The sequence below is a fragment of the Dendrobium catenatum genome, unplaced genomic scaffold (genome assembly GCF_001605985.2).
Source record: "Dendrobium catenatum unplaced genomic scaffold, ASM160598v2 fragScaff_scaffold_1056, whole genome shotgun sequence".
NCBI classification, from domain to species: Eukaryota; Viridiplantae; Streptophyta; class Magnoliopsida; order Asparagales; family Orchidaceae; genus Dendrobium; species Dendrobium catenatum.
Genome location: NW_021319518.1, coordinates 8,200,582 through 8,224,097, shown reverse-complemented (window position 1 = coordinate 8,224,097; position 23,516 = coordinate 8,200,582). Strand labels below are relative to the sequence as shown.

Genomic DNA, 23,516 nt, shown 5'->3' with positions numbered 1-23,516 from the left:
TCCCTTGAGCATGTTGCTAAAATTCCATCTTTTCCTCAACCTAAATGTCGAGTCTTCATTAACTGAATGTCTCGGAAATACGAATCCAACGACACCAAATTCGACTCAATCCGATCCCAAATGAGTCCAAATCAAAGACCCATAGCACATTTGGAGGGATCAAACTATAATTTGGATTACCAAATAGTTTCCAAATATATCGTGTTTATAATCAAATCCAGTGGCTCAACGAGACGAATCCAACGAGCCCAAGATCATCGAATTCTGATATCATTAGAGCCTTCAAATGCCTAATAAATGGTCCACAATCAAGGGAATCAACATCGGTCGTCCATTCAAACCACTTCTAATTTACCCTTGATCTTCCTATTCTTTACTAGTCATGCCACTCGCAGAAAACTATAAATAGACCCCTCATTTCTCATGAGAGATACCCCAAGCAAGAAGATAAGATAAAAAGATAAGAGAATGAAGAAGAGAAGGAAGAGACTCCTCCTCGACCGCCGCCGTACTTTCACCCGATAGTCGACCGATGCTAGAATTAAGCAAGGAAGCAAGAAAAAAAGAGAAGAAGACAAGAGAAGAAGAGAAGACAAGGAAGAAGAGAAGGAAGATACTTCAGCTCAACCACTGCCGAACTTTCACTTGACAGCCGACTGTCACCATAATTAAGCAAGGAAGCAAAAAAAGAAGAAAGAAAAGGAAGAGAAGGAAGAGACTCCTCCTCGACCACCACCAGACTTTCACACCGATAGCCGACCGACATGGGAGTTCTGCCCGATCGCCAACTGACGCCAAAATTCCTCCCGACCATTGACTGATGCCGGAGTTCTGCCCATTAGTCAACTGACACCGGAGTTAGGCCCGACCACCCAACATCATCGAAATTTTGATATCCATTTGTACCTGAATTTCAATATGAGATTTGTAATCTAATCATCCTCAATTTCAGGAACAAGTCAACCACTTGTAACTTAAGTATACACTAGTGGAATCCTTTCAACTAGGCGTGGTCACGTGGTTTTTCCCTTTCCAGGGTTTTCCACGTAAAAATCCCAGTGTACAATTTTCTTCTGTTTGTGTGCTGGATATCCGTACAACGCTATGACAAAAATTTTCTTACTCTATCGCCGTATATATTCTAGCTTGCAATAATTATCATGGAACCAATAATATGAAATCACTCTCTTTGTGTGTAGGCATGACCTAACTTTACATATTTAGAAGCAAGATTGGACGTCCTGCCCTATCTCTCTATACTTTCTATTAAAAATTTAATGCATTTAAGTAAGTTTTGGATGTTTTTAAATCAAGGGTATCTTCAATAAATTAAGATAGCAATCAATTCACCAAGCTTTTTTACTTTCCTTTTCCTCCATGAATTAATATAATAATATAATCTTAATGCTTATAAAAATGGAGTGAGTTGTATTAGAATATCATGTGGATTGGAATCATATAAGATGTTACTTATATATAATGAAATGTAAAGCTAGTGGCTATATCGTACTAAGGTTCTTTAGTGAGTACATTCCAAATTTTATTTACACCTCCCTTCATGACTTTATTCTTAGGAATAATATCATATCACCCTCTATCTTTATTAAATGATGTCAATAAGAAACCTTGCTATTAAATTTTCTTCTTTTCATTACTATTCTTGCAAACCTCATCTAGGTCATAAAATGTTATTTGAATAAGGCACACTAAGTGGGGATATATTGGGTGCAAAGTCACACTTAAGGAATGTCTTTTGAAGTCCTTTCCTACTCAAAAACCTCTCAACCAAATGTTATGATAAATACAGTTTAATTCTCCAATGCAACCCAAAAATCAACACTGGCATTTAAGCATCTTAAGGATCAATGTTATTCCCATCACCCAATCACCACACACACACACACACGAATATATATATATATATATGATACATACACAAGTACACTGGCTCTCTTCTCAATTCTTTAGTACCCTCCTCATATATAAATTCAAGGCTTTAGTTACCTCTTGACATAAAGAAGCTAATTCATCATTAACAAGCCATATTTTTTAAAGATATATATATATTCTTCCATATACTATTTTAATAGATGGGGATTATTTCCTTAGATCACTTTTCCCTTGGATTCATCACCTCCATTTTGTGAAATCACAGCTTTAGGTCTCTATGCTTAATGACTTTTACTGAATTATTTGGTCACTACCTTATATATTTGTGTCTATGATTCATCACTTATTCATTTTGTATTAATAAATAAAAATAATATGTTTGAGGTTAGGAAGACTAGGAGTATTAAGGATGTTTTCTTCATTTTAAGGAATGGCTCAAGGCCTTAGTCAAGTCATAACCATATGAGATAAGAGAGCTCCACCACATTCTTAACTCCTAAGCTTATTTCTTCTTCATACATGATGTGAAAGTCAAAGAAACACAAGGGTCCTCCTCAAGCTTTTAAATAGTGCTAACAAGTGACTTAGATCTTATAAAAAGCACTTAGTATACAAAAGGGGTCAACCCTTCCAAATCAAGATACACACCTCAAACATGATATCTTTGTCACTTATTAGAGCTCAAAACCAGATTAAGTGTTCACTAGACCTATCCCAAACCTAATGGGATCTAAGCACCAAGTGAGGAGGGTTATACTAAGTTAAAACTCTAGAAGAAGAAAAAAGAACATATACTTATTGATTCTTCCTATTATTCATCCATGCTCCCTCAAATCATATCATTACTTTCTATCAATCCTTAAGACTTTGAAAAAATAAAAAAACCATCAAATTTAGACAAAACTCCATTTAAATGGATAATTTCCTACACAAAGATTCCATATTCATTCCATCAAAATTTGATAGTTAAATAGAGGATATTAAATGTTGTTAGACCATAATCCAGTAACCATGATTTAAACCCTCAAGGATCTATAAGTGACCTCTAATTAGTTATTATGAATCCTAATTTTCTAACATACAATATTTATGTCCTTTAAAATGACAAATATGATCTTAATAGGTGATCTTAGTTATTTCTATATTGAGCTAAAATATTTGTTAGCTTATCTTACTCATTCCTTCATTTATATGGCCCAACACTTCAAAACCCAATAATTGCATAATAGTCTTGTTCATATTAATGAAACAAGGATTTAATCTATTAACTATTAACATGCAATTTGGAAAATATTTCCCCTATTTCATAAACCACCCAATTCATCTCAAAATCACTATGTTTGTTGAATATTAAGGGAGATAAAAGTAATTCATGAAATTAATTTAAATTATTTGAATCTAATTTTTAACTTAAATTTTATAAAATAATTAATTTATTTGTTTATATTTAAAGTTATGATAAATAACTTTTTTGATGAGGAGTTCAATTATTTAAAGCATGCATCATTCAATATCATAATAAGTAAAGTTTATTTCAAAAGTGTACCACACACCCAAGAGGGGAGGGAGGTAACTTGGAGTGTCTTTAAAAAATAATTATTATTTTTGTTGAAGCTTTAAGAACACCAATTACTCCTCTTTTGTGAAATAGTGAAAATAAGACTATTTCTAAGGAACAAATATATCAAAATTGTCTATTTCATATGCACTAAAATGATAAAATAATATTTCTTATCTCTGCTCTTAGAAAAAAAATTCATATTACCTAGTTAGTTTAAGAGAATGACAATTATATTTATCACAACCAAACATAAATCTAAGAGAAAAATTTAAAATTTTCTATTATTATTCCAATAATGATATTACAACTAAGCATATAACCACACACACACAAATTCAAGTACATAAAGTGCAAAAAAAAAAAAAAAAAAAAAAAAAAAAAAAAAAAAAAAAAAAAAAAACTAATGTGAAAGTCTCACACAAATTTCAAGAAGTGTCTCAAGAAATTCCTTACAAGCTTCTCAAATATCCTCCTCAATTATCTCCAAAGCCTCTTACAAATCTATCTCCAAAGCCTCTTACAATTCTATGAAAAATTATCTCTCAAAATTTATTTAAAATGTAGTTTTATAATATAAAATTTTTAGTTTAAAAATTTTTTGTACCAAAAAATTATTTTAGATAGTATTAAGAAAATTATCTTAAATGAAATCATAATTTCATCTTTTTGATTCTATGCTAATTTTCTCATAGTTTTCTTTAAGCTAAGCACAATTAGCACCTAATTAGATATTTCTATTATAAAAGCCTACCTTCAAACCTTCTACAACAAAAGAATATTTCAACCCCACATCATATAGTTTGTATTTCAAACCTCAAATTATACTCTTGATCCTTGTGCACTCAACACCCTTTATTCAATATAGTATGCTAGACACTAGCCCGAGTTGGGCTTGGATGCTTGAGCATCAAGAAAGATGGTTTAATCTATTTTAATTTTGTGACCATTTTTTGTGCCAGATTAGTTTTAATAATCTTACTAAATACTAATTTGATTAATGCAGCATGATATCATCCTCCTTTCTATTTATTTTTCACAACTAATTAAAAAGTTTTTATCCCTCTATTATGTCAAGATTAATTTAGCCTTAGTTTGGGGCGACTTTCTTCTTGCTTTTTAAAGCAATTTTTAGTAAAAAAAATTTAATTTTGTTACTAAAAAGCTGCTTTAAGAAGCAGAAATAAAGCCGGAAAGACTTCGTTTGAGACATATTTTTTACTACTTTTTAAAGTAACATTTTAGTACAAAAATTTTTAATCTAAAATTTTTTAACTAAAAAAATAGTAAAAAAAAACCAGTCCCAAAAGTAGGCTTCATTTGAAACAATTTTTTTTATTATTTTTTAAAACATTTTTTCAAAATTTTATACTAAAAAATTAATTTAAAAAACAATAAAAAATAATTATTTCAAACAAAACCTTAGAATCCATATAGCTTTATTTTTCAAGCATCAATCACAATTTAATTTTTGAATAATTCTTATTTACTGTTCTCTCATAACTTTTCAAAAAAAATTTATATATCATTAAAAACTAATTTTTACAATTAGAATAACAAAATTATTTTTCTCATAATTATCTTCATAAAATGCTCCAGCAGTCCTAAACAGCCCTCGAAATTTAAAATTCTCTTTTTTTCAACGGCACGCCTCTATCCACCGAGATCTCCGATCGGTTTCCTCAAAATACATAAAAAGAAAAAAAAATAGCCATCGAAAAAAACGACAACTAAGTTCTGACACTTCAGTTATCTTACAAAACTCAAATATTCTACCAAATTAAAAAAATATATAAATCTCAAGGTACAAACCAGTTGCGTTGTTCATCTCTAGAACTTTCACATGGATTGTATCACTGAGAAGTGGCTACACAGCTTTGACTTCAGAGTCAAATAATCAACTCATAAAACAGCCCCACATGCTGTGATAAACTCAAATATGCCTATTTTTCAAATATTCAACGGCAAAGTTGGCTTTCTTTATCACGGCTTGGGGCAAACCATCCAATGTAAGCAGACAAAAATTTAAACCTGAACAGAAATATCAATGAAAATTTCATCTACTAAGGAACTAATGATCTCCTCCTCCATTTCCATTCCGAGTTCAAATGCTTCAGTGTCGAAATCCACCCATCTCCCTCTGCCACTGCTCATATCTCTATCCACTAACTCGTCGACCATGCAATCACCAAAGCCTTTCCACCTTGAAATTTCCTCGTAAACATGTTCTGCCATGTTTTTAGGCATCAGAGCTTCCCCATTAGCCCAGGCTTGGTATCCTGATCTCAAAAAAAGGCCGTATTTACTATTCAAACATTCATTAACGCAATCGAAGATCATTTTCCTTCTTATCCTCCCATCCTTGCATCTCTTCTTCTCTAACTTGTTGAAGAGAAGAGGATTCAGAGGATCCATAGCTCCTGTTCTCCTGTTGTTTAGTATTTCTTTGACATAATCCAAGTCCGGATTGTTTGATTTTCTGTGGTTTGACTGATTTTCTGATGTAAATAAACTTCCAACTGAGGATGGTGAAGATGAGGATGAATATGATTGTTCCAACTCGGCTTCTAATGATGGTATTTTGTTTTGGGTGGATGAGCTGATGGTATTCTGTGCTTGGACTGAATGCAAGGACATCTTGCTTCCTGGAAAGAGACATGAAGAATCAACTTTAGGAAAACTGGTGAAACAATCAAGAGAAGAGAAGTTATGTTTAGAAGTTTAGGGTGGAACCATTGGTGCTGATACTACTAAGTGACGAGTTGGAGCTTTCACTTAAAGAGGCTTCCAGAATGGAAAGCGGGCTTGGCTGCAAACTATCAGATTCGTTCCAAGCGTTGTTGTTGCTGCTGCATTCTGCTTCTTCCAATCCCTGTTTGGGGAATTCAGAGAGATGTTGTGAAGATAATAGAAGAAATTGAACTGGGTTTATTGCATATAAACTGAAATCCATATCTTTTATGTGTAATATATTGACAAAGAAGGAATAATATAAATAACAAGTATTGTGTAATCCGGAAGGGACCATTAGATGCTTGTATAGAGAAAATATGTTTTAGGATGAAATGACTGGGTTTTTACTAATTTGATTGCGTAAATGAAATCATCTAGAAAAACTTTATGTTTTTTTTTAAAACACATCTTTCATTTAAAAGAAATCAAATGGACTATAGATGACATCAATCAATACCGTATCTTACATTTAAAAGCATAAATGGATACCATTAAACTTTTTTTTTTTTTTAAACATTTCTTCCAATTAAGAAGAGTATTGACTGAGAGCATGTCGACAGAACGAACAATGGAGTAACGACAATGGTCAACAACACAAATGGATGGGTAGGAGAAAATAGGAAGATTAGACAGATGAATTAATCTTGCTAGATGCAACAATTGGCAAAAAAGATGTACCATTTTTAGAAATTGGCGATGAAATTACATATGATGACTTATAGGTGGGACTAGATTGAAGCGCCCAAATCTAACGATTGATGTCATAGACAAGAATGAGTGGTGGCATGTAGCACATAAGGTTAATAAGGGTGTACAATTAATAATGACAAAGGAGAAGCTCATGGGCTAATCCAAAAGGCTGATAAGTGATAGAGATATCTAAGTTGTGGCACAAATAGAAGAGGAGAAGATAGAGGAGTTACAAGGAGGTCAAAAACATGTGCATATTAGTTGTGCAAAGGATCACATCGACTGAGATGACACTCAAGGTAGTGTGGATGGCGATCAATGGGCTGGTGAGTGGAATATGGTGGTGTTGTGCATGTTAATCAAGAAAAATGAGAAGGATCCTATTAAATTAATACTAAGTTAGATGAGAGAATTCTAAAGGACTATATCTTTACTATAGCACACATATATATGCCTATGTATAGAAAAACGATGAGAATAATATATTGGGAATGAGGTCTCACCTAATTTTAATCACTGAGAGCAAATGAATGAAAAAAAATAAAATAAAATAAACAAAACACAACAAGAAATTTTAAAAAAGTTTGTCCCAATTTATAACTATTTGTTGCCAACACTACAAGTATCACCATGATGATAATGATAAATGTTTTACAAGGGAGAATCTTTGCCTCTATTTTGTTGCTCACTTCAATAGAAATTCTAAGAATGACGACCCATTTATAATGAAAAACATTAGGGGAAGAAATATTATATGTTGACTTTTTATGGAGTTGTGTAAAGTGTTTCCTCGTCAAGTATTGATTAGGCTCAACAACATAACACAATAATGGAGAATACCATCAATAATAAGGAAATATTATGATAATAAATAATATCGGTTGCATTTATAAATAAGCCCGTTTGGTAATTTAGATTACCCTACCATCCTCCCTCTCTCTAGCTTTCCTTTCTTTCTCATCCTGAAACCATAACCATTAATATCCCTTCAAACTCACAATTTTGGATAGAAAGAAAGCACATGTCCGTTGGGATCATCATCAAGGGTGGGAATCAGAAAATTCCCATTGGATTAGTGTTCATATAAATTAAAAAGCATGTTGAACACTTGAATAATTATCCCATAAATTAGAAAGTACAGTATGAACACACAAATGCTATACAATTTTCTGTATTAAACAATCTAAATTTCACCAAATTATTCTTAGCAAAGCCTGATTTTGACTAAACTCTTATAGCTTGACTAAAGAATTCATGCACCCGGGCCAATGATTAACCTTTCGATTAAATAACAGAAAAAACTAAAAACAATAAAGGTAGTAGTAGTCATGACTTCATAACGATGAAAAGTTGGCCCCAAATACCTGCAAATTGTAACTCGATCCAAAAACCTTCCCATTGGTGGAAGAAGTACCACTGGAAAATGTAGGAGACTGTTTATCTCTACAAAAAGTCCTTGGCTTAAATTGCTTCTCATGTCCAACAGTATTAGCACTTGTAGAATCAATATCAATTAACTTCTCTTGTTTAAGAGGTATAGAAGACTTGGAGCTAGCGGCTTCAACAAAATTGCAATAAGAGGACTCATTACCAGATGTTAATTCTTTCAGTTTCTGTTCTAGCAGAAAACTTAGAGCATCGCCAGTTATCAGATTAAGGCCATAAGATGATTTCTTCTTTGCAGTAAAATCCTTTCTCAGAATATTACCATCAGTGGCGCATATGTTCACCTTGTCACAATTTTCCTCAGCTGGAATGAAGGATGGAGGACCAGGTCTTGACTTCACTAATGGAGAGTTGAATGTAAAGGATACGACATCAGCACCATCATTTTTGTTGTCTTTGTTCCACCTTGATTGTTCATCAATCACAACATCCGGCTGAACATGCCTTTGTTTAGAGGCTTTGTTATCAACAAAAGAGTTTCTCTGAGAGTTGAAACCCCCTTCTGTCAATCTCTTCTTTCTAGGGAAGTTCTTATTGCTTGATAAAAGATTTTCATGATCTGTAGTAGAAGTCTCTAAAGCATCCTCCCTATAGACAAGCCTGGAATGCCCTGAAAAGGAACTTGTGGTATCATTCTTCCTTGACGAAGCATCTTCATATAGAATTTTTCTTTCCTGCTGTTTAGAAACTGACTGCTTTGGGTTTAACTTGCCTTTACCTGACAAAGAGTTATGCTTCTGGTTATTTTGTCTTAACACACTAGATCCACCAGATATTGAAGCCTTCTTATGCTGCTTAATCTTACTTTGCTGGCTCTTGAATGGCTGATTTAATTTAGCTTCATCAACATCTTTTGTAATTGAAGATGTATTCTTTCTGTTCATACTCAGACCTTCCCTCTTCTGAACATTCACCTTTGCTTGAATTGCGAGGGAAACTGATTTACCTTTACCCGTTCCATTCAACGAATTTGTATCACTGATATCTTGAGAAGACCTATCTTCCGAACCATTCCAGCTTCTATTTAGAGATTGTCCCTTTAAGAACTTCATATCACTGGATTCAACCGGTCTTCGACCCAACTCAAGAACCCTTGGTGTCCTTTGAGAAGGAGCTATCCTGTCCTTAGGATCACAGATTTTCAAAGGCACATATGAAGAAGAAGCCTTGGCCTTGGTCTTGACTGGAAGAGCTGGCTCAAGCATCTTTGCTGCAGCTTCCATTATATGTGCTGCATTTTGAGGGGAGATGAACCCTGTGTTCTTGATAGGTGACATAAGCTTGTGGTGGATTTGTGGAACTGCTTTAGCTGATCGTGGCGGCAGTGTTTCAATTTGAAACCTTTCAATTGGGCTGCTTGGCAACTTCTGACTACGAAATTCCACTGGTTTCCGGCTCTGGACCGCTGCTCTACTTCGAGCATGATTGAATTGGTCATTAATAAAAAAATCCGGACTTCTTTTGTGGCTTGAAGATCTTATATCGAGTAAAGGAGTGGAGAAGGGTTCAGAAAAGATTGAAGAAGGAATCGAGTCTAAGCCCATGAGTTTTGCCACAACTCCTGGTTCCCTGATCCCATTTCGTTCATCTGTTACAGAAGAAGCGCAGCTGTAGTCACTGCTCTCTTTCATGCTTGATATTCCAACTGCTTCATCTTCATCAACCTGACCAAATCATCATACCTTCTAATAAGTGATGTTTAGTATTTATAGAGACAAATTAGAATGCACAGCAGTGAAAAAAATCATCATTGAAAGGCAATCTAAACAATGAACAACACCCACCAATATAAGTTTTGCTCCATTTAAATCAGCATCAGTTCTCTTCTCCTGCTTCGGGCCCTCTACAAAAGCAAACAAAACATGAGTAAAATCTCCCATCATACAGCAAAGAAAAGAGAATATGAAGAACTTTAGGAGTCATGGTTCATGGAACATAGGTAAACGGATTACCAGGTGAAACGGAGAAGAGTTTCTTCCTTGATTTCCTGTTCCATTCAAAGATATGAAAGAACCCTCTACTCTTTGGTCCACCCTTCTCAGCTCCCATTATCTTCTTGGATATAGAAAAACCTAAGTTTTCCCCTCTCTTAAATATATCAATGTTTCATCTTCCTTCCCAAAATGCCAAGAACAAAAGAATCAGTAGACTACTATCATCCCTAGCTGCCGTAGATTACATCTATAAGAAAAAGAAGAAAAATCACTCATCTCAAAAAGAATGACAAATCACAACAATTTAACTAGGCCGAAAAAGCAACTGCTAGAGGAAAATAACAAAAGAAGACGTTACGGATTTACAGAAATCTCATAAAGCCCTGAAAACCAAACCAAGTTTATCTCAAAGAACAAGCTACCAACTTTCCCAAACTTCGGGAGAAAAAAAATCCCAGCAGCTATAACGGGAAACAAGTTCGAAAGATCGACATCCTAAACCAAGAGGAACTCTCATTCAGATATGCCATAACAACAAAACTATTTTACCACCAGAAATCATCTCCAAAGCCGATAAAAAACCTTTAGATCTAACAAGTCTCCCAACTCTCTGCCAGCTCAAGTCCAACCCAAGCTTCAAACAAAAAAAATTGAAAAATACCTAAATCTCCTTCCGTTGACTAATCAACGCTTCAGTCAAGAGCATTCACTGATCTCTTGAGCCATGGAAAATGGCTAAGACCTGGATCCTTTGAATCTTCGGCCCACCGGACTTAATATCGAGCTAGTTCCCTGGAAGTCGTACTGCCATTAGACAGTGAAGGATCTGGTGGAGAAGCTGAGGAGAACGGTGGGTGGGCGTGCAGGTCGGAACCATTAATGGTTGAAATTGGTAAGAGAGAGAGAGAGAGAGAAAGAGAGAGAGATTGGGCATTAACTCTTATACCGATAATAAATTACTCTGGAATATAATAACTTATTAGAACAGGGAAAAGGATTAAAAAAAAAAAAAAACGAGAGCGAGGAAAACGATAACCTAACGTCTCTCTTTCAAGGTCAGAGTTGAGTGCCATTTCAAATTCCAAATCGAAACTGGCGACAAGATCAAACGGATCTACTTTTTTACGCCATAAAAGAAAATTAAACTGAAAATTCATAAAATAAAATAAATATAAAATGAATTTTAATAATTTTAAATATATAATGCATCATATTATAATCTTATAAAATGCAGTATATTCTAATATAAAATTTAAATCAATGATCTCTTCACGAATTTTAAATATTTAATAAAATTTTATTATAATGTCATTATTATTTAAAAAAATCAAAATATTTTGAATCCAAGCTTAAAATTTATATTAAGATTAATTTTATTGAAATTTATCTTGATATAAAACGCATCATATTATAAAATAATTTTTTTTTCTAATTTTGTTTTTTTGACATTTAGGCCATTTAAGGCAAACTCACACCCACAACGTATACACAGAGACTCGAACTCAAGACCTCTTAGTTGGAAGCATAAGCTTTCAACCAACAGAACTTTTATTCGGTCTGGTGAACAGCAAATACCGAGCAAATACCGAGCAATACCGAGAAAATCGCGAACATAGCATTCCCGGGTTCCGCTCCGGGTCAAGTCGTCGGGCCGTGCGGTCAGAGGACGTAATAATTGTTCCAACCAACAAGCCAAGGTGAGCTATGTTTTTCTAATTTAAATAATGGCCAATGAGCTCATACAAGAATTTTGAATTAAAGCTTTCAATTCGATTTCAAATAAGGCCAAATTTGCATATTGATTTACTCGATTTAAATTTTTAACTAATCTCTGATTTTTTAAGCTAACGAACAAGAAAAGTTAATAAATTATTATGTTATTTTAATTAAAATATAAATTTAAAATATGATATAATTAAAATTAATTTTGACTAAAAGAATTTCTTTATAAATAAGTATTTATATAAACTAAATAACAATATAAAATAGGCATATAAATATATAATATATAAATATATTAACTGAATTACATATTTTTAAAATTAAGCTCTAATCTTTAGTCAGATTTTAAAGATGCTAAGTAGTATTTCTTTTGTTTTAAATAATTAAATTTTGATTAAAATCTTGTAATAATTTTGAAAGGGAACAAATTTGACTAGTCATTATGAATTGATTTGATAATAAATGGATCTTGCTGCAAATTTAAATTGAAAACTCTCGTAATCAAATTCAAAATCATATGAATTATGATTTCAACAAACTTACAACTAAGTTGAACATCTTGACGAGACGAACCCATCAACACCAAGAGTGATATGAATCGAGTTCAAATAATTCATATTCAATGAGTTGAAATATAATTAGAAACTTTGAGATATTAATTAGTGCCTAAAGATCTCCTAATCTCATATGCTTAAAATCAATTTGCATATCAACAAGTTAGCTCTAATGTGCCAAAAATTATTCAATTTTAACATAATTGAGGCACATAAATACTAAAACAATAATATATAATTAAGAAAATTAATATTTACTGTCAGATGGAGTATTCCAAATTTTAGTTGTATTTATATAAAAAGTCACTCTCAAACATTATAAGTAGACCCCCTTTTTTATATAATAAGAATAATGGCCTAAGATTCAAGAGAGCTTAGAGGCTTAAAAAATCTCAAAGCTCCATTAGATTATCATCCGACTGCCAACATTAGACAAACACCCGACCATCGCCATCAAACCACCCAACCTCACTACACGTCAAACCACCATCAGTACTTGAGCAACATAATCTGACCACTAACATTGCACCACCACTGTCCAACCATCACACGAAGATCTTCTCCCCATGAATATCATTATGGTCCTATGCCTGCTATCGTCGAAACAATCCTTTGAATATCGTCACACGAGTATGGTCCTTTGACCAACGTTACCCAATTATAATCCTCTAACCTCCGTCGTCTGATTATGGCCCTTCGGCTACTATCACCTAACTATGGTTCTCTGACATACTTCACTTTTCTAACCATCATTGCCCACCTATTATTCTCTTAGAACCATTGTATAAGTACAGCCGTCCGACCACCGTTACTTAACTATTACCCTTTGACTACCATCATTAAACTACAATTCTTTAGCCATCATCACATAGCTACAGTTCTTCAATTAGCATCACCCAATTACATTCTTTAACCACCATCACCTGACTATGCTTCTCCAACCAATATCGCTCAACAAGAGACCTCCAACCACCCTTGGCCAACTATGATCTATTGATGACTATCCCCAACTATAATCTTTTAATCACCATCACCCAACTACATTCTCTATATCATAATAGCCCAGCCATAGTCCTCCAACCTTTGCCATCATACAAAAATCCTTTGACCATTATCGCATGATTATGATCCTTTGAAAACCATTGCTCGATAACGATCCTTCAACCAATATTGCCTAACTATAGTCCTCTTACCACCTCCGCTAGATCATGATCATCTGACCATTATTGCCTTACTAAGATTTTCCAACCACTATCGCCTGTAAATTCTATAGGGACCTCCGTGCAATTTTAATATTAAAAAATAATATATTCAACTCCACTATTGCCATCCATTCCATTTCTTGGGCAACCATGTTAGTGAGAGAGATACGGTTTCTATATAAAGAGAAACTCTGGTTCGAGCCGCTTGGGTTATTTTTAGCCATTAGCTTAGCTTAGGAAGTTGTTCAAATATAGATAGTTTACGTTTAGTATGTCTCAATTTTAAATAATTTGATATTAAGATTTTTTTGATCGAATTTATAATTGGGTTATACAAAAATGCAATTTTAACGAATTATGTTAACTTATCCGTTTAACATTTGATATGTTATTGATACGACTATTTCAGTCATTTTTAGTATTTTTTAAGTATTTTTTGCTAGATAATTTTAAAAAGCAACAATTTTTTATCTATTCATAAATTTATTTTGATATCTAAAAATAATGTGTATTTGAGTCCGTTTATGTGTCTTACCACCATCGGGAATGGTATGACTTGTCTTGTATGGGGTTATATCATGTCAAGTCATGATAAGATTTTTAGTATGAAAGCATTAGTTAGAGAAGAAAATCGTAATAGTACCATAAGATTTAATTTGTAGAAGAGTCATAATTCTGGATAGTTTGGGTGCTCGTTTTATTTATTTTTTCATATGCATATATTGCATATAGTTGTGTTCAATATGACTGACCAATCTTAGCCAGATCTAGATATGACCAACAATTGAGCTCTAGTTAGGTAGCTCAATTTTAGGGTACAACCCTTGTAATTAGTTATGAAGTAGCTTTTCAGATTATATGTATAGTGGCATAGATGATAGGTAAAGATCATACGCGAGTTTCTAGTTCCTGATCTGATAATATGGATAAGTATTTATAGAATTTCATACGGTTACAACCTTCCAAACTTTCAAGTGTTATTGAACCTCGGGGAACTCAGAATTGGTTGATGAGAATAGAGAAGACTCTGGATGGGATGCATTGACCTCCTGAGAGAAAAGTTGCATTAGCTATATTTTTGTTGGATGGTGAGGCAGAATGCTGGTTGGGCCAACAGAGGGAGAAGTTTGAGGGTAGTGCGAATACCCTGATCACTTGGGAGGAGTTTATAGAAACATTCAAGACGTATTTTGTACCTCTATCTGTTAGAAGATAGTTACATAGATCTTTCTAAAATTAATTCAAGGAAATATAACTATGATGCAATATGCGACAGAGTTTACTACTCTCTCCAAGTAAGTTCCATAGTTGATTGGTACTTCTAAGTAGAAGTGTTACCAATTTTTAGAGAGACTTTGAGATGATTTGAGGTAGCCATTATTAACATAAGATATTATAAAATTTTCTCAATTAGTCAAAAAGGCCAAGTAGATAGAGATTGATTCAGTAGTAGTTCAATAGTGTTGGACTGTAAGCAAGGAAAAGGTTTGGTAATAAGACAGTTGACACTAGTCATTCTAGGAAGAAGAGAAGATTTGGACCTGGTGAGTTTAGGAGGGGATAATAGGTAGAAATTGTTTCTAGATAAGATAGGGGAAGTATTTCTAGCTATGAAGGTTCCATTACTAGGGCACCGTTATGCCAACATTATAGTAAGAGGTAAAGTGGTTAGTGTTACAGAGCATTGGGCTGGTATTTTTACTATGGTCAGTATGAAAACAAGATTGTTAAGTGTCCACAAAGTGGCTTTGATAGATGTTCTGATTTGAGGACTGATAGTTCTTGGCAGCCGATTGTGGGTAGGCCAAGGATAGTATCACACCAATTATATTCTGAGGTTTTTGGTGACTAAAGTGTTGGTATGTCATCATAAGGTTAGTATTCTAGAGGTTCACAAGGCACAAGAAGTTTTTTTTGCTTTGACTCCAATATAGCCACGGTTTATAATTTAACACAGTAAGAGGCCAGTGAATCTCCAGATGTTATGACATGTATGGCTTATATTTCTACATCTCCTTATCATATTTTATTTGATTTGATTGTTAATCATTCATTCATATTAGATCAATATTTTGATTCTTTTGATTTGCCTTCCATACTACTGTCGATTTATTTGTCTATGGTTTTGCTCATGGGAGATAAAATGGTAGCTAGCAAGATTTATTTTTGTGATTTGAAGATCTTTTATGGGGTTTAGAGATTTTGTTTAATTATATTGACTATTTTTTGCATTTATATTATTTTGGATATATACGAGATAAATCGGTATGGGACTCAGATCAATTATTTGGTGAAGATAGTGGCTCTATATTAGAGTGGTTAGAGCTTTATATTTTAGGAAATTAGGGGTGTTCTTTATTGTCTGATTTGTACACAAGAAGTGGATGGACTTTAGAAAAAAGGAAATCTAGTATTTTTAACATATGTTAGAGATGTTAGGATCTCTCCTACATCTTTGAGTAGTGTTCCTATAGTTCAAGAGTTTTTAAATGTCTTCCCTAAGGAGTCAATGACTTTACTGCCAGATAGAGAGGTAGATTTTTGTATAGATATTTTTTTAAGGTATCGCTCTAATCTCTAAGGCCCTGTATCGATGTCACCTAAGGAACATCAGGAGTTGGTGGATAGAGGTTTCATCCAACCCAATTTATTTTATGGGAAGCTCTTGTATTACTTATTAAAAAGAAGGATATCACCTTATAAGTGTATATCGACTATAGAGATTTGAATAACTTAATTATCAAAAATAAATATCATTTGCCAGTGATTGATGACTTATTTTATCATCTTGTTAGATGCTTAATATTTTCTAAAATTGATCTACAATATGGTTATCATTAGTTGAGCGTAATAGAGGAGGACGTTATGAAGATTATATTTAGCATGAGATACGGGTATTATGAGTTTTTAATCATGTCATTTGTAGTGATTAATATCCAATCGATCTTCATGGATTTGATGAACAAGGCTTTTAGAAAGTATCTAGCCCAAATTTGTGATAATTTTATAAATGATATTATGATATATTTCAGATTTGAGGATGAGTATGTTGCAAATATGATTTCATGGAATATAATTTTGATGATAGCAAACATTTTTATTATTCTACGATTGTCTTGCTCACTAATGTTTCAGGTCCACATGATCAAATTACAAATCGAACCTGCCCAAGATTGAGTAGATTAAGACTGAGTCAGCTTGTAATGTACGTCAAGTGTCTTTTACCTTTTCTTAAATCCATTTTAACATTATGGGTCATGATGCTAAGTAACATTGCACACACACACACTTGGGAAAAAATTATGTATGTTTGATTAGTATTTTTTGTTTTGATCAAATCGTCTGAGACAATCCAAAAATTACCCTAGACGAACAGTTAAAAACAGAAACCCTAATTAAGGCATCCTAATTAAGGCATACACAATTAAGCGAATCATCCTGGACGATATTAGCATCGTCCGGGATGATAGGCTCAAATTAGAAAGAATCAGTCGTCAGATCTATTTAGGCATGTTTTATTTTTGGACATTGTCCATGACGATTATGCCTAAATTAATCTGGTAATTAAGGAAAGTATTTAAGGTTTGATTACTTTGATACCACTTGAAAGTTCGTTAGGGATGTTTTCTGGAACCAAGTTTTGAACGGATCTCTTTTTCTTATCCAATTAGTTTTTTTGAGTTAGGTCTTTTGTTTTCAAAAGACGATTTGCCCTAAGGAAAGTCTGAGCTAGTGCTAACAGGATCGACTATTCTACCATTTTTTGGATTTTGGCGATGTTAACTCATTATTCTTATAATTTTTTAATTCAATCACATGGAGACTTTATTATTTTCATGCCTTGATAAAAAAAAACCTTTCTTTTGTTCTTCTATTTCATCTTCTGTTTTGCTTTTTTCTTTTCTGGTTTTTCTCCTCTTTTTGTGATGTCAAAAGGGGGAGTAGTGGACAGTGGTTGAGTTGTTTCATCGTACTGTTTTACTTTTATTTGTATTTTATTTAGTTTTGATTATTTACCATTGTCAAAAAGGGGAAGATTGTTATGAATTTGATCTCAGAGAATATAATTTTGATGATAATAAATATTTCTAGTTTTCTACGACTGTCTTGCCTACTACCGTTTCAGATCTACAAGATCAAATTGCAAATTGAACCAGTTCAAGATTGGGTATATTAGGACTGAGTCAGCTTGTAATGAACGTCAAGTGTCTTTTACCTTTTCTTGAGTCCATTATAATATTGTAGGTCTTGATGCTAAGTAACCTTGCACACACACACACACTTAGGAAAAAAATGTTGTCTGTTTGATTAGTGTTTTCTATTTTGATCACATCATTCGAGATGATCCAAAAATCATCCTGAACGATCAGTTAAAAACAAAAACCCTAATTATGATATCTTTATTAAGGTAGTCACAATTAAGTGAATCGTCCTAGACGATATTAACATCGTCCGAGATGATAGGCTCAAATCAGAAAAAATCAGCCGCCAGATCTATTTAGGCATATTTTATTTTTAGACATTGTCCAGGACATCATCTTGAACGGTGTAGTGCAATTATGCCTAAATTAATCTAGTAATTAAAAAAAACATTTAAGGTTTGATTGCTCGATCATATCATACTAGACGATAGCAGGATCGTCCGGGATGATCAGTTCACAAATCTTAGTTCTTCCTGGATGATCCATAATTGGCATAGCTCCATTCAGGGCGATGCTTTAGATGATATGTACTGAATTGAACTAATTGTCTGGGACGATCAATTTATTTTTTCATCGTCTAGACATCCATTCAGGGCGATATTCTGGACAATATTTGTCATTTTGTACTAATAAGCTCAGATGGTCGTGAGATCATCTTAGATGATCTAGTTATTTTTCCATCGTCCATACATCCATCCAAGGCGATAGTCTGGACGATATTCGATGACTTGAACTAATCGTACAAGACAATATCCTATCGTCCTGGACGATCTGAACAAAGTAACATTCTACTCGTCCAAACTCTTCCAAATCATCATGGCTAATTGAGCTAAATTTGAACTGAATGTACAGGACGATCGACAGATCGTCCTGAACAATATTTGACGATTAGTCGCTAATTAGGGCTATTTTGGAGCCCTTGTTTAAAAGATCTCTTATTTTCTCAAGAGGAAATCTTTTGTTGTTGTCCTGATCTAAGAGAGCCAAGAGGAGAGGGAGAGCAAGGGAGAAAGAGAGGATCTTGTGTGGGGGAGTTTATGAGGGATTTCACAAAGGTTGCTCTATGCAAGGATCCGAGTCTTTTTCTCCAGCTATCGTCCCTGGTTCCTTAGAGGTTCGAGAGAGGTCTACTTTAGCAACTGATCAAGGTTCTCTACCTGCTTCTGAAGGAAGCAAAAGGAGTTGGATTCTCTGCCTATTTCTGGAGGAAGCAAAAGGAGTTGGGTTCTCTGCCTCATCGTGGTCGGTGGAAATGAGTTTTTGCACAGGCTTCTCGGCCTTGCTGTGGGGGCAAAAGGAGAGACACTGAGTTTAGTGTAATCACTCATAAGGTCGATACAGATCATTGACACCAATTTTGAATTCTAATGTAAAAATTAATATTTATACTGGACTTCTTATCTTATGATTTTGTTTCTTCAATGGAGAATGGTCGAACATACATCAAATAATTGCTTAAAGATTGCTTCACTGTCACCAGGCTCTTCTAACTTCCACTACATAGCTCATTCTATAAAGTTCATGCCTACAATATTTTATCCCAAATTTTCACAATTACAAGAAAGGGCATGATTTATAATCAATAACATGTACCAGTGGCTCCATTTAAATTGGACCAAGCCTCATGTTTTTCTCTTTGTTAAGTTTTTCATGTAAAAGCTCAGGTTTTTCTTGTAACTCCTCTCTTCTTTATGTAAGTGTTGAATATTCATCTAAAGTTAAGACATTGAACACTAACAATTGTTTGTATTAAGTATAATTTGAATCAATAATTAGAAGAGTATTTAATATAAAAATTAGATTGATGGATGTAAATTACTTGATTATTTTTATGGCATTAAATATGTAAAAAAAAAAATTAAAATTTTGAGAGAGTCTCATTTCAAAATGGAGCTCTTATATTCTTTTGAATTTTTTTTTAAATCCTTTCCCTCATTGTGGCTTACTAATATGTATAAGAAAGAAATAATGTGATGCATGAAATATTAAGGTAAATCATCAAGCATGATAAAATATCTCTATGTAGTTATAATGTTTAGTAATTGTTAGATTGGACAATCAATTCTTACTACTCATATTAGCATATATCCCATTCACATGCAACTCATACTATAGAATTCATAATTTTTTTTTTAATATTTTTATTGTTTTAATATTAAAAAATATTTTTTGATATTACAATTATAGATTTTAAAAAAAAAAAAATTGGAGGGAACTCAATTACAAATGGAGCTTTTTTGTTATTTTAAAAATTTGTGTAAGAAATTTCTCTCAATTTGACTTATTAAAATAAATATAGATATTTATATAGTAGATGGATGTGACTTAACCAATTAATATAATATATTTTAAATAAATGTATTTTCTTCACTAAAATATTTAAAATTTATAAAATTTTGAGTGAACCCCACACTCTTATTATTTTGAGATTTTGCGAAAAATAATCTCTCATTGTTATATTAGTTCAATTACAAGTACACAACTAACTAATTGACTGACTAACTAACTAACTATATATTTTAAATTTATAGGTAATTGTCAAATAATTTGAAATAGGCAATAACTCTATTCTAATAATATCATAAAGAGAATTAGATGATAGCATAACTACATCCAAAAAGATATTGAAGAATTGCAAGTATGTATTGACTTTCATAGATAAATAATGACAATTATATTATTTTTCTTTATTTTGAAGTGTTTGAATCTGTATGCTTTGATCAATGAAAAAAAAAAAAGATGTTAGCTTAAACATTAATGTAAAAAATATTGATATATCACTATAAAATCTATATGATCAATCACAAATCCTAATATAATGTTTGAATTATAGATTTTTATAATTAAAGTTGGGACCATATGAACTTCAATTTTAGCAAATTTATAGCAGTAAAACAAACATTCAGATGAATCGAGCCTAATGACATTAAAAGTGATATGAAATGAGTTTAAATGAGCCAAACCAAATTCTTGAAGCATGATCTTATGACATACTTTGGGGGGTGGGGGGGGCAAATGATTTGTGAATGTTGCATGCTTAGAGTGAAAAATGAGCATCTCGACTAAAAAATACGAGACCAATATAACTTAATTTAAATGTCACTCACATTTAAATGCCTAAGAAATGATCTTCAAAACAAAGAATAAAAACAGCTCCTCCAATTGATTGTTCAAAGATTTGGATTAAATTTATCAAAATATCAATCTAAAGTGCTATAAATCCTCATTCTCCGCATAAGGACACAAAATTAGAGAGAGCTTAGATTTCTAAAGTATAAAACTACTTGAGCGTAATAAGCTTATTGATATTTTGATGATTATAGATATTATTTGTTGTGATGAATTTGTGTGTGTAGGCATTCTAATTATGCTGGCAATTCAAATAAATAAGAGATAAAAGCCAAATAATACTAGGCTTACAACTTAGATGACATTCACATGCTAATGTAGAAGCACTTAGCCTAAACTAAAGTAGGGAAGCCATAAAAAAAGAAAAGAGAAAAACCTAAGAGCATAATTATTGTATTTTTCATTTGTTGAGTCATATTATATGTGTGAGGTGTATGATTTATAAAACAACCCACATAACACACAAGAGATAAATTAGAATTGTGATTTGCTTGAAAAATTTTAATGGTTAATTAAAACAACTTGATTAATGGCAAATTGGATTATATGATATGCATGACATTTTTAAAATATCTAAAAAAATTAAATTATATTAATTAACAAAATATTAAAATTAAATTACAAAACTAATCATATTATATGATACCAATTGGATCGTATGATCAATTATAATCAGATTAAATAATCATTATGAGTTCTGTCAATAAATATGTAAATTCAAAATTTAACTAATTATCCTCTATAGTACTAATCATACAGTATGATTACCTGTACATTTTACCTAGTTATGGATCAATAATTAAGGAAAAAAATTAAAAACTTAATTCAATGAAATATCACATATATCAAACTTTATGAACATTTTCAAGCATGCAAACCAAAGAGAATTTTTCTTGATGTTGGATAAATATGTTAATCATACTATATGATATAAATCATACAGTCCAAACAAATAGAGACACCTTTTAGGATTTGAGGACAATTGTGCTAATCATATTATTTGATCCTAGAACTGGACTATATAATTTAGCTGTCATGTTTATTCATTTTAGGATTTTTAATTATGCCATCATGTAAATAGGAATTATTAGAAACCTAAAGGAGATTTTTGAAAAAGAAGATGCTAAGAGCTTTGAGGAACTTAGGAGATAAAATTTTATTTGCAATTGAAAAGAGAAAATTGTATATTCTAAATTGCATCTAATTTTATGAAAATGTTCTCTAATCCTATCTTTTTGTGCATGAAATGTTGAAATTCTCAAATTGAAGCAGCGCTACAGTGCCATTAATAGAGAATCGTAGTTCTACATTTCCACCAACATCAGAGTACTACTAAAACAACATCATAGGGGTAGAAGGATCATTCGAGAGCTTATCGCCAAGGTGCTACCCAGGGGTGTCGCAAAGCTAAATCACCACAACGCAGCAGTGGAAGACACTTAAAGACGGTTGAACTGGCAAACCAGTACAATGAATGGTGAACTAACACATCGATTCAATAGTGCAGCTTCTTACGATGCTTGAAAGTTTGTAGATGTCACAATGGATTGTTATAATAATCTTGTCAACAAGATGATTATCCCTAAGAAAGGTTTTTTCAATTATAAGGGGAAGTAGGGGCCTTACTAATAGAGAATAACTAGGACTTCTTGGCATGCCAACCTAGACACAATAAAACCTATTATCTACGAATTCTTCACAAATCCGAAGGACTCTCAAAACGAGTCGTTATTTATTAGAGGGAAGTGGGTCTTGTTTATCCTTTAGTGATAAATCAGGTCTTCCAAACTCCCAATTACCAATTTGATGGGGAAGATTACTTAAATGCTTGCACCTCTACCATTAACTATAATGAAATTATTAGATTTTTAACTTATGGGGATTCTAATACCCAATGGAAGAGGAGAGAGAATAAAAAATTAATTTTTCTATATTTGTCCTTACCCAAGTGTTCAAAAGCTAGCATTATATATTGTTCAAAGATCTAAATTTGGAATTACTATCTGTTTCATTAAATAATTAATCTACCATAACCACTGATAATTCATTTATATAAATAGTCTAGCGGAAAAAATTATAAATCATATACATCAAAATATTTTATATTCATTCATCAAAATTTAATTTATAACATGCAGAAGATCAATTAATACATCCATCAATCAATCCTCCTATAAACTCCTGGCTACAAAAGAATAAAACTAAAAATATAAAAACAAAAACAAAATACAACATGAATTTTAATTAGCCTCACTTCATTGGATCCTAACCCCTTCATATAAATATGTAAAAACTGAGATTCAAGTTGCCTTATGCGTTATTAATACTTATGTTCTACCTTACATTTGCCTAACTAATAACAAATAAACAGTCAGTTTTTTTCTGCTTAATTACTTAATCAGTAATCTATATTGATAAATGTTTTAATGAATTTCACCCATTTCTAATTCCGCCCC

At 32.6% G+C, this 23,516-nt stretch overlaps 1 protein-coding gene across 5 annotated transcripts; it reads right to left on the bottom strand.

Moving 5' to 3' along the window:
- Window positions 1-5,146: 5,146 nt before the first annotated feature.
- On the bottom strand, window positions 5,147-11,259 carry LOC110105001. 5 transcript variants are annotated; one of them, XM_020834338.2, is made up of 6 exons: window positions 10,913-11,259; window positions 10,270-10,431; window positions 10,102-10,160; window positions 8,236-9,981; window positions 6,182-6,320; window positions 5,147-6,093 (listed from the first exon to the last, which is right to left on the bottom strand). In XM_020834338.2, exons 2-6 carry the CDS (start codon window positions 10,364-10,366, stop codon window positions 5,474-5,476), a joined length of 2,661 nt encoding a protein of 886 aa, XP_020689997.1. In that variant the 5' UTR covers window positions 10,367-10,431; window positions 10,913-11,259; the 3' UTR covers window positions 5,147-5,473. The 5 variants fall into 5 exon arrangements, with proteins under 5 accessions (XP_020689997.1, XP_028554049.1, XP_020689993.1 ...); XM_028698216.1 differs by having other exon boundaries at window positions 10,270-10,427; XM_020834334.2 differs by having other exon boundaries at window positions 10,270-10,498; window positions 10,913-11,258.
- Between the last annotated feature and the right edge of the window lie 12,257 nt (window positions 11,260-23,516).